Source organism: Talpa occidentalis, unplaced genomic scaffold, assembly GCF_014898055.3.
Source record: "Talpa occidentalis isolate TD23 unplaced genomic scaffold, MPIMG_talOcc4v2.1 talOcc4.2, whole genome shotgun sequence".
NCBI classification, from domain to species: Eukaryota; Metazoa; Chordata; class Mammalia; order Eulipotyphla; family Talpidae; genus Talpa; species Talpa occidentalis.
The window spans coordinates 138,312,389-138,325,015 of NW_023602073.1; the positions used below are offsets into that span (position 1 = coordinate 138,312,389).

Sequence of the window (12,627 nt, forward strand, 5' to 3'; positions counted from 1 at the left end):
GAAAGCTCCCCTCGAAAAGGACAGGTTTGCTAAAAGAGAGGCCTGTGTAGTCAGACAGGCAACCTTGGAAGGAGCTGCCTCTGCTCACATAAGGACACATCTTATGCACTAAAGGATACAGGTGCGGGACAAGAGCAGCAAGAACACCCCCGCCCCCCGCCACACACACACATGTGTGCACGTGTACACGCACATGCACATGCACACACCCCTGCTCTCATGGTGTTTAATTTCTATTAAAGAAAACAGGGAACATTTACAAGATGAATACCTATCAGGTCGTGATAACAGCCGGTAGAACAATAAATTGATGAGGGAGATAGGATGACAGTGCTGGGAGGAAAGGAAGCAATTTTGTGGAAGATGCTTGGAAGGTCTCACACTGATAGGCTGATACTGAAGCAGAGGCCCAGGGAGGTGAAGCAGCAAGCTAAGTGGGCGTCGGGGGGATGAGCTTAACTGGTGGAAGGAACAGCCATGTCAAAGGCCCTGAGGAAGCAGGCTTGCCACATTCTAGGTACAAGAAGCAACCAAGAGTGGAATGGAGAGATGGAGGGGGAGTGTGGATGATGAGGACGGAGAAGCCACAGAGCCAGACCAGTCAGGGCCTTCTAGCCTTTATGAAGACTTGCGTTTCTCTTTGAGTGGAATAACTGTGGAAGGATTTTGCAGAAGTGGGACTTTATCTGCCCTGTAGCTTATCGCTCTGGTGGTTATGCTGGGAAAAGACTGTAGGAGGCCCTCCCCATAACCTAGGGAAAAATGATTATGGCAGAGACCAGGTGGTAGCTGTGGAGCTGATGAAAAGTGGCTGCAGTCCAGATGTATTTTGAGTGTGGACTTGACTGGCTGATGGGACTTGACTGGCTGATTAAGGTGGGGGGGTCTCCCTGGTGGTGCAAGGACTTAAGCACAGCACTGTGAAGCTATTCACAGCCTCTGCAGCACGAGTTTGATTCCCGGATGGCCAGGGAGCTACCCACATGATGCAGCAGACCTCTCCTGGTCCCCCACCCCACTGCTCCCCTCAGCTGTGTATTTCAGTCAGTCTGCCTGTTCTGTTCCCCACCCTGTCTCAGGTGAATCCTCTAAACACCCCCATCCCACACCTCTGGCCTGTACCCAGTTCTTGTATGCATAAATAAATAAACATTTGGGGGAAAAAAAGGTTATTAGGATGATTCCAAGGATTTTTGGCTTGAGTGGGAGGAAAATGGCAGTACCATTTGCTGAGACACAGAGAATAGCTAGTAAGTTTATTCTTTATAGTTAACACAACTTTCAATTGACAATCTAAACTGAAAATTCTGGGAGGAAGTTTTATTGCTTAGGATATTATATATTTGTAAATAGGTATCTGTAGTCAATAATAACATGGATAGAAATTTTGGGGGGTCTAGTAAGACCCCCTATTCTGATACTAGGAGTCACTTGCATTGCATGTTTCCCTGTAGTAAATTGGCTTAGCGTCTCAGTGATGCTTGCTTGAGGAGGGTGGGACAGAGAGAGGGAAGGAAGAGGCAGGAAAGGTCTGGTCAGGAGAAAAAAAAATGTCAGGAATCATTTAGCCCCATTTTTGAGAGGCAGAGGATCTCTGCCTACTGTGCTGTTCTTGAGGGGGGTAAAGACTTTTCAGTGGGAAAATTAATGTAACAAAGCAATATTGAATTAATGTTGTGACATATTTAAGTGTGTGGGCAGATGCCATCTGTGCCATAGCTTCAGAAAGTAGTAAACTTACATTGAAAGAGTTGAAGAATTGAATAGCACATCACAACTTAAATTACGACACCCTTCACTCTTAGGTGATCTAATTGATAGGCTTGGACAATGAGGTGGTTTCTACCAGGCTGAGTTGGCGTCCTTACTGATAAACCCACCCAGTCTATTTGCAAGTTCTGTTGATAGCAGATCTTTTACAATGTGGTAATAAAGTTGATTATAAAATTAGAGTTCTATGTCTTTTACTAAATACAAAAACAACTCAATCTTTCTGTGACTCCAAGATGGTATTTTAGCATTGTGTTTAAATTTTAGAACAAATTATGAAAATCTTCAGAATAAACTTGACAAAGAACATTGCCATTTAAATTTGCTAAATGGGGGGCCTCCCCTGGTGGCGCAGCGGTTGAACGCTAGGTTGCGAAGCTGCCCGCGGCCTCTGCAGCGCCGGTACGATCCCCGGCTGCTCCCCGGCCAAAGGAGGAGGGTCCCACATGGTGTGCAGACCTCTCCTGCCGCCCGCTGCTCCCCTCAGCAGTGTACTTCGGTCCCTCTGCCTGCTCTGCTCCCCGCTCTGGCTCTGGTGAATTCTCTCACCCTCCTGTGCTTCTGACTGTACCCAGTGCTTGTATAAATAAATAAGTAAATAAATAAAAAAAAAAATTGCTAAGATGAATGGAACTGTTTTTAATACAATACTCTGAATATTTCGAATCAACAGAGCTTATACATGTGAAATAGAAGTCAAACACCGAAAGGATTTCTCCTTTTGGTACATGGTCTGGGTTATTACCATGGAAAATGTAAACTCCTTCTTGACTTACACCAGGAGTTCCCAATTTAACTCCATTCTTACTCTCCGGGGATAACTGACAATGCTTGGAATTATTTTTGGTTGTCATAACTTGCAGGTAAGTTGCACTACTGCCATCTAGGAGGTGGAGACCTGGAATACTGCTGAGCACCTTATAATGCACAGGACCTTCCAATACAAGGAGTTACCTGTTCCCTAATGCCAAGAGTGCTGAGGTTGAGATTTCCTGATTATTGCCGTAGTTCATAGCTCATGCCATATCACAATTGTGTTCCTTTAACTGAAATTTAGCGTTCAACTGTTCAGTGTTGGGTATCAAGGCAAGACTGGCACTATACTGTCTGGGATGGGAAGAACATACTACTTTGACATAAGATGGTTTTTGTTTTTTTTTAATTTTTAATTTTCTAAATATTTATTTATTTATTTATGCATACAAGAGCCGGGGCACAGGCCAGATGCAGGGGGTGAGAGGATTCACCAGAGACAGAATGGGGAGCAGAACAGGCGGACTGACCAAAGTACACTGCTGAGGGGAGCAGTAGGCAAGACAGGAGAGGTCTGCGGCGCCATGTGGGTTGCTCCCTGGTGGGCCGGGGATCTAACTCATGCTGCAGAAGCTGCAGATTGCTTCATAGTGTGGTGCTTAACCCCTTGCACCACCAGGGAGGCCCTGAGGTAACATGTTTTACAGTTAAGTCATTTCTTGAGTTAGAAGATCATTTACTTCACTAGAAGCGGAGTAGATTAGTAATTTACATAAGAATATCATGAAGATTAATGTGTTGTTGAAGATAATAATCACCTTTGCTTCATGTCTCAGGAATTTTGTCTATGCACTGTTGAGTTATTCCAGTTCCATGCTATCTATTCAGCCTAGTGTCAATTGCTCTGGCAATCCCAGATGCCACAATATTTTAACTGGCTGCCAGGTAGCAATGGGCTGCACAGCCCCAGTGTAAGCACAATATTCTCTATACTGTGTGCCTGGCATTGTAGACCACCTGTCTCATTTTAGTCTGAAATAGGCTCTTCCAAAGCCTCTGCATGCCAAAAAACTTACACAAAAAAACTTTGTGCCTTGTTGAAAATATTTTCAACTATTTTTATTGTGGTATAATTCACATACCATAAAATCTAGCCACTTCAAGTATATATTCTGTGGTTCCTTGTATACTCAGAGTTGTGCAACTATTACTGTAGTCTAAGTTTGGGACATTTTCATCACCCCATAAGGAAACCACATGCCTGTTCAGTGAATTCCCCTCATACACCAGAGGCCCCTGCTAGACAATCACTTTTGTACTTTTTGTTTCTGTTCTATGACTGTTCTAGACATCTCAGATAAAACAGAAGCGTTTTTAGTATTTTGTTACTGGTTTCTTTCATCTGCTGTAACATTTACCAGACTTATACGTTATCAGGACTTCATTTCTTTTTATGTCCAAATTATAGTCCATCGTAAGTATATACTACATTTTATTTTTCTATTGATGGACCGGTTTGTGTTATTTCTACTTTTGTTTACTGGAAATAATGCTGCTAAGAGTAAGTTTCAGTGTAATGTCTTTATTAGAAAAAGAACCTCACACATTAATTTTCATTCTAGCCTCCAGAACTGTGAGAGATCAATTTCCGTTGTTTCGGCCCCCCAGTCTGTGGCATTGTTTCCTGGCAGCCCCCCAAGCAGACCAAATACAGATATATGCTCAGGAGTAGCATTATTGAGTCATGTGGTAAGTCTGTGCTTACCAATGTGAGGGGTTACCCAGCTGTTCCTAGCCAAGTCTTTGTATGGAGAAGTGTTTTCTTTCGTTTCTATAAGCACATAGGAGTGACAGCCAGTGGATGTATGTTTAACTTTCTAGGAAACAGACAGGAGGAGGCTGTGTCTGGTTCTCACCACCACCGCAGTACATTGAATGCCACAGAGACAGTGCTTGATAAGAGTCAGACGGGCACTGGGTGACTCTGTGCCTTGCTGAGGAAAGAAGATAATTAAACCTCTGCAAAGGAGATGCTAAGAAGCCCAGAAGCAACAAGTCATCATATGCATTTTTTTGTGGTGACTTGCTAGGAGGAGCAAAAGAAAAAGCCTCCAGATGCTTCAGTCAATTCAGTTTTCTAAGAAGTGCTCAACAGACGTGAAAGCTCAAGTCTGCTAAGGACAAAGTTTGAAGACATGGCAAAAGCAGACAAGGCCTGTTATAAAAGAGAAATGAAAATTCAATTACTCATAAAGGGGAAACAAAATAAAGGACCCCAGTGCACCCAATAGGCCTCCTGCTTTTTTCTTGTTTTATGTGGAGTATTGTCCTCCCCAAATCACGGAATACCCTGGTCTGTCCACTGGTGATGTGGCAAAGAAACTGGAGCTGAAGCAGACGAACGAACACTGCTCAGATGACAAGCAGCCTTATGGAAACAAGGCTTCTAAGCTGAAAGAAAAGCATGAAAAAGATAGTGCTGCCTACAGAGCTAAAGAAAGCCTGATGCAGCCATAAAGCAGATGCTCAAGGTGGAAAAAAAGCAAGAGGAAGATGAAGAGGATAAAGAAGTTGGTCCTAGTGTAGTTTTTCTCTTGTTTATAAAGCATATAACCCTCTTGTATAACAGCTCACTTCTTTTATAAATTCTTTTTTTTTTAAAGATTTATTTATTTATGCATACAAGAACTGAGTATAGGCCGGATGCTCGGAAGGGTGAGAAGATTCACCAGATACAGTGGGGAGCAGAACAGGCGGATTGACTGAAATACACAGCTGAGGGGAGCAGCGGGCAAGTCAGGAGAGGTCTGCTGCACCATGTGGGATTCTCCCTGACTGGCTGGGATCGAACCCACGCTGCAGTGGCTGCAGACAGCTTCACAGTACGGCACTCAGCTGCCTGCGCCACCACCACCAGGGGAGGCCCTGGCTCACTTCTTTTAAAGACAAAAATTGAAATATAAGGCCATGTAAGATTTTTAAAAACTGCATTTTTTTTTTTTTTGGTACAATTACAAGCTACCAATTGTCTTTCAATAGCCCTGTCTTGGGTATATTTTCACTGTCACTAATCTTGCCTCGTACATGATGGGTGCTGTAAATTGGCGTCGAAATTTAAACCAGGTTCTTGGTGCATAGCACAAATTAGTTCTATATGGGGATGGTAATTTTTCTTCTTCAGTGTCTCTGATGCAGCTTATACAAAATAATTGTTCTGTTAACCAAATACCAATTTGTAATCGCAAAAATAGTAGTTGCAGCTCTTTTGTTATTCTGAATACTTCCTATATATATTTAATTTAAATCAACAAACTGATTTCCTAAGTGGTGGTAATATTTCACTTTCCCACCAGCATCCATGAGGGTTCCTATACTTCATATTCTTGCTCAAACTTGTCATTGTGTTTTGATTACTATTTAACTTACATGGTATGAAAAATTGCATCTCACTGGTATTTTTTAAATGAAGACTTCTTTTTTCAGTTTTAAGTTGAGCAGAAGGTACGGAGAATTCCTATATATTCTCGCTCCCTGCCTGTCTCCCACCCACTTCAATCAACATCCCGCCCAGTGTAGGTACACATTTGTGGCTTGTAAGTGATGAACCTACATTGACACATTTTTGCCCAGAGCACATGTTACATGAAGACTTATTCTTGATGTTGTTTGGACAATGTATTGTGATATGTATTCACACTGTAGTAACAGAGTAGTTTCACTGCCCTAAAAATCCTCTGTGCTCTTTTTCATCCAGTCCCACCAAACCCCCCATTATGAAAGTTTTCATTTGCATTTCTCTAGTCACTAATCTTTTCATGTACTTCTTAGTCACTTAAATAATTTGTCTGATTCCCTTAAGAAATTACTGCATAAATTCTGTGTCTGTTTAACTGAGTCATGTCTTCTTATTAACAAATGACAAGGAAGACAGAAGTTCTACCTGAAGTATTTATTTATACCATATCATGCAAGTGGTCAGTCCTCTGAGAAGCTAAATGTAAGTGTAGGGTAGATATAACCTGCTGAGAATTTAAGCAGTAACCTGATTATCAATTAAGGATTTAAGTACTGAACACCAGCAAGGAAACTTTAAGTAAATACAAGACTCCACAAATATGCTTTAACACTTTAATAGCTAATCATTTATAAACATTTCAAAACAACAAAGCAAGATCAGGCACTAAAATACATTCCCTTTTAAAATAGTTTTCATTTATCAAGGAAGACACTATTCTGTGACAAAAGAAAATATATTCATCATGATTAGCAGGCAATCATCTTAGACAACAGACATTTTCATGAGTCTGGAAAAGATACTGATTGCAGGAAGTTGGGGCACAGAAGTATATAAGGTGCCAGTGTAGTTCTGGGATGCACTACATATAAATTAAATGATCGTGAAAGGAAACAAACACAGGTTTTCTCAGTAGATTTAGCCTAAGTAAATTGTTAATGATGCGAGGCTAGATTTCTAAGGAAATTCGGGCACAAATCTTTGCTCCTTAAGGCACTGGAGGGGCCAGTGTTCAGAACTATGCTGGCACACAGGTCATGGATCAAAAAGGAGCCCACATGTCAAAATATCTCCTAGGACAAAATGGCTCCTCAAAAAGGCTCCCAGGGCTGTGGAGCACCCCACAGGCAGACAGAAATAACAAAGGGGTTTTAAGAAAACGGTGAAGAAATGGGCTGATAGGCAGAAAGTTACCAATAAATTTAATAGTCACCTGTACAAAAGATCATTATATAGATCATGGAGATTAATTTTTTTTCTACTTTGCAAGGAAAAAAGCATAAGCTGTAGCACAAAGGATTTGGTTTCAATATGAGTCAGGTTCAATGCACAAAATCAGCCTTGAGACTCAGGGATAATACAGACTGGAACAGGAGCCAAGGCATGGTGTGGGGCCTTCAAAGCCAAAGCATGTCCCTGGGTGGCTGATTGAGGGCAAGGGAAGGCTGGAGATGGCAACTTTGGTTTCTGCCAAGTTCTCGTGCTATTTTCTGTATGTGATACTATCTGTTGTATAATTCAGAGGCAATGGTGCATACCTACTGTGAGCCCTGACTCCCTCTGGGGTTATCAATTACTGAGTCTTCCTCTGAAGGAATGCTTGCACCGGCTCACATTCAGTCTTTACGTGTTAGAGCATTCACATGGGCTTCGCAATGTCACAGAGATATGGGTAGATTCTTGTACATCTTATACAATTTTTATAAAACATAGTGAACTGATCCCCATTTTGAAGAAATAATATTGAAGATTAAATTTCCTTCATCAGAGTAAATAAGCTTAAAATACATGCTTGTACTGTATTAATTTCATTCTTTCACTGGTATGGTAGGCTAGGGAAAAATTTATAGTATATTATTGCAGGATTTGTTTAAATTCTAGAAAAATTGATACTTTTTATTCAATTTAATCAAACCTGAGGTCACTGAGCATAGATGATTTTTGCATTTCTCAAAAGTATAGTATACCTTTAGTATAATAAACAAAGAACTCAAGCCCATTGGATCTTGGGAATAAATCATTTACTAAAATGAGATTATAAGATTTAAAAGACTTAATTTTTTCCTCTACTTGCAAGGATGGTTTGAATTGACAACTTATCTTGCATTGCTAAATTCATTTCTAAGTATTTGAATAAGTGCTCTTAGCTTTGTTAATTATTTATATTCAAATATTATATTATTTATATTTATATTGTGATTATATGCTGAGTTAATCATGTCAAGAGACTTTAGTTTACTTTTATTAATGTGGTGGGAAAGAGACCAACCCTTGGAACTAAATGCATGGATCATTCAGCTGAGACACACACACACACACACACGGAAAAGCTGAAGCTGTGTCAATAAATATAGTAAAGTTACCTGGGTTTGGTGCAAAAGACTGTGGAATTAGGTATATGTGTTTTACACAGTATATAAATGTCTTGTTAGTAAGCTCACCTAAGATTAATTTAACAAAGAAAGCTTTCCAAGATTCAAAGCTTTCTCGGAATTAGAATATCTCATTTTTTTCTCACTGGCTCAATAGTACAGTATCCTAAATTTAAGAACAACATTTACCAGTACAATATTTCAGGGACTATAAAATGATAGAAGGAAATTAAAAAATCCTTTGTTGCAGCCATGAAAATACGGGGAATGAATTGGTATTTGCTTTGGACAACCATTTGGAAGTATTGCCACAACTGTTTTGAAGAAATAATAAATGTCTACAAAATATGAGATTCTGTAATAGGAACAATGTTAACCTCTTTTGTAGAGAGACAAAAACAAACAAACAAAAAAAACCTCACACTGTATGTTCTAAGGCTCAGAAATTAAATAAATCTCCAAATTTTAATTTCCACTAAAATATTTATTTAATTGATGCTATCTTACAGAAATAAATAAGATTAGTTTTTCTCTAATACAGATTAGGAATATTTATATATAGATTTTTTTTTTTTTTTTTACAAAATTGAAGCATATCAAATTGTTATCTCTAAAACTTGAGCTCAGAAAGAAATACTAGAAAACAAAAAGAAATACTCAGATATGGTCACCATTAAATTATAACCATGGGACTTCTGAATCTCAGTGTGACATAAGATTTAGCCAAACACCACAAGACTTGGAGTTAGACGATCTGGGCTCCATTTTGCACTTGCTACATGTCACAGATATGTTCCTCCAAATTTCTGGACCTCAGTTCCTTACTTTTACAACAGGAATGATACTAATTATATCAACTCCACAGGATTGTTGGGCAAACTACACATGTGAATGTAGAGGAAAGCTCCTTATACAAAGAGCTACAAAAATAATAGTTCTGTTTAAGTTCATATAAAAGAATCAATGCATATCACTCTTCAACTGAAGAATAAGCACCAAAAATGCGTGTGTATTTGCTTCAGTTGTATTATGTCACTCTATAAACCTAGAATAAGAAAATGCACCTTAACTAAGCACCAAAGTCTCTCAGACAAATGTGATCCAGGGGACATTTCTTTATAGTTTTCTGGGTAGCTAAGTAGGAGCTAATGAGTCCTGAGGGTCATTTAATCTCTGAAGGCTCAAAAAACCAAAAACACAAAACCTCAAACAAGAACATTTGTATTACTTCAAATAACAAGCGACTCTTTATCTAGTGATTTCAAAGTCCATTAAATTCTTCACAGAAGAAGAAATACTCAGTTATTATCACTTATTTGCGTATGTGAATATGACATTCTCTGGTGCTAAAGATCAAATGTTAGTCTTTGAGGAATAAAATAACAAATAAAGATAAGGGTGGTTGAAAGTATAGTTACACAAGAACAAGAGAGGAAAAGAATCTAAGACATCCACATAATAATGGTAAAAACAAAACAAAATCCTGCCATACATCCGTGTTATAAGGCTAAGAACTAAAATGGCAAAAATTACAATATTTACAGATACATCAATCTTTATACGAGTAAAAACGTAACAGAAAAATTGAAAGTAGAGAAAGCAGTTTAGATAATTTTTTTTTAGTTTAGATAATTTAAGGTAAATATTTATACACTTACAAATGCTAGAGTTAATTGCTAAAACTGACACTTCTCAACACAACAGAAACATGAAAAGTATTCAATGTTTCACTTTTTAGTAGCAAAATAGAAAGGAAGAAAGGAAATAATTGCCTAGTAATAACTAATTGTTAAGACTTTTAATTACTCTAAAGTTACTATGCATGGAGTTACAGCCTAAACCTACTCAAATTAGGAGTTAATGTAATTCATCTACTTGAAATGTTACTGACAAGATACAGGTGAACCATGTGCTAAAGATACATCTAAAACTATGTTGGCTGAATACACAGGTGATACAAAACTAGGTGCGTTTATTGTCTCTCTTATTCCAATTTAAGAGTGATCTTATTAAAAGGAAAGTACACATCACCTCTCTTAATTCTCTCCTCTCGTTAGATATAGATATTCTTTGGAACAAAAATAAATGTTTTACTAGGAGGAGTGTAAAATTAAAAGCCTTTATAGATCTACAAACAATACAGTGAAAAGAACTCAGTAACTATTAGGATACTATACAAGAACAAAAAAAATTCATTTGATTAAGAACAGTGTTTAATGACATCTACTGGATTTTTAAACTAATAACTTTGCTTTACAAACTATTAAACTTTTTAAATACATTAAAGTCTGTGGACTGAATAAACATACTTCATTCAAGGTCTTCAGTTTCTTTGGTAAACAGGTCTGCCAGATCAGCCACAGTCAAGACAGATGCCTCTGAATGCTTCCCTGATGAGTTTGTGTGACTGCAGGATTTTCCAAATGAGAAGAGTCAGAAAGAAAATAATATATTTGTCTCAAATATTTGGTTAGTCTTATAAGACATAAATATAGGAACATGAGAATTTTATACTTTAACCTCTTATATATTATATTTAACATATACCATAAAATATGCTATAATAGTATAATGACATAGGTGTTCTTAAGCTTTTGTAACTAAGTCATAAGAAACTCCCAGAAGCAGGACATGAGATTATTATTACATCTCATTAAAATCAGTAATGTTATCTATGGCTACTATATATCCAGATTTTTCATAAAATGTTTTTTATCTGCATAATCACTAAAACAAAGACATAAAGTCTTGGACAACTGCCACTAAGGCTCTCTCACATTACAATTTATGCTCTTATACCTGAAGCTAATCTGTTTTTAAGAGAATTTCAATAGCTCTTCTAACTGCTTAGTACAATCACTAAATTCTGTTACATATGAAAACATCATCACTAACAAAACATCTTCATATTTGAGGCAAAAGCTCTGAGGGTAGTCTCTTTCCTTCCCATAAGCCACTTGGAAGGAAATTTCCAGTTTCAGGTTGTTTCTTCACTGTGCAGAGCACCTCCACAGAAAGAACCTCTTCCAAGGCCACAGTCTCTCCTGTGTGTATCTTCCAATCATACCTCTCTCACAAAGATGACAGTAAAGCATTGGTTTGGGTTTTCAAACCGACTTTAAAGAAAATATGATGTCAGAAATATTAGGAAGCTTCATGATCCCAAAGCTAAGTTTTAAAATTAAGGCTGTTTTCTTATGCTGTACACCTGAACCCGAAACTTATATAATGTCACAAACCAATGTAATCTCAATGAAATTTTATTTAAAAAAATTTAAAAGAAAGTATAATTAAGGCTTTTCTGGTCTATCTACTCATGACCTGCCTTTGGAGTTGACACCACACTGACCATCCACTTTCTCAGCCCAGACCTACCCAGTTGTGTGTGGCACACACAACAGCAGTCTGTGTCCTTTTACACACATTAGACTAAGTTTTCAGGCAGGCAGGACAGATATCACTTAAAAAAAACATCTAGCATGGCAAAGAAATGTAAGACAGTTTAAATATTTTATATATTACAAAATCTAATAATAAATTAAGTCAAATATAGGATTTCTAGAGTATTAGTTGGGAAACACTGAACATAACTTGATTTAAAAACATTTGCACTTGTATCTTTTGGTTGACTAAGTGGTGATATAAACAAACACATTCACAAGCTTATGGAAACAGGAAAATTTCCCCCACTGATTCATAGCCAACTGTTACCAACCTCCTCTCAGCAGTTTTCAGCATTGCCTGCATTCTTTCTTCTATTGTTGCTTTAATTAAGAATCTGTGTACAATAGTAGGTCTAGAAGATATAGAACAATTGTACGTTTAGGAAAATCTTAAAACAAGAATAAACTTCACATATATTATGTTTATCAGTCAGCTGGCACTGAAGGTGGCAGGAACTAATCAAGGTGCTGGGGGTGGGATAAGCAGTGACTAAACTCAGTCCCAGTGAGCAAACATTCTGATGAGGGGAGACACGCAATAAATACATGAACAAATAAGATAGCTTCCCAAGCAGATAATGCCATGTGGAGGCTGATATGAGTTGAAATATGAGTGACATATTAGTGACCTTAGGAATGAGGTCTCTAAGCAAAGGGAAGTGGGAAGAGCAAACAGGAGAAACAGTAAATAAATGCAAAGTCTAGAGAGAAGAACATGCTTGAAACAGGCTTAAAACATCCTAGGGGTAGAAAGAAGGCTAGTATGGCAGAAGCA

General features: G+C 38.2%; 1 protein-coding gene and 1 pseudogene across 3 annotated transcripts in view; one reads left to right on the top strand and one right to left on the bottom strand.

Moving 5' to 3' along the window:
- Positions 1-4,638: 4,638 nt before the first annotated feature.
- Positions 4,639-5,168, top strand: LOC119251542 (high mobility group protein B1-like; annotated as a pseudogene).
- A 3,709-nt stretch (positions 5,169-8,877) lies between these two features.
- The window catches only part of SHPRH (SNF2 histone linker PHD RING helicase), a 65,817-nt gene continuing 62,067 nt past the window's right edge, over positions 8,878-12,627 (bottom strand). For all 3 annotated transcript variants that reach the window (XM_037520533.2, XM_037520530.1, XM_037520532.2), the window contains 2 exons: positions 12,125-12,205; positions 8,878-10,816 (listed from right to left, as the gene is read on the bottom strand). In XM_037520533.2, coding sequence (XP_037376430.1) covers positions 10,720-10,816; positions 12,125-12,205 — 178 coding nt within the window. In that variant the 3' untranslated portion in view covers positions 8,878-10,719. The remainder of the gene's footprint in view (positions 10,817-12,124; positions 12,206-12,627) is intronic.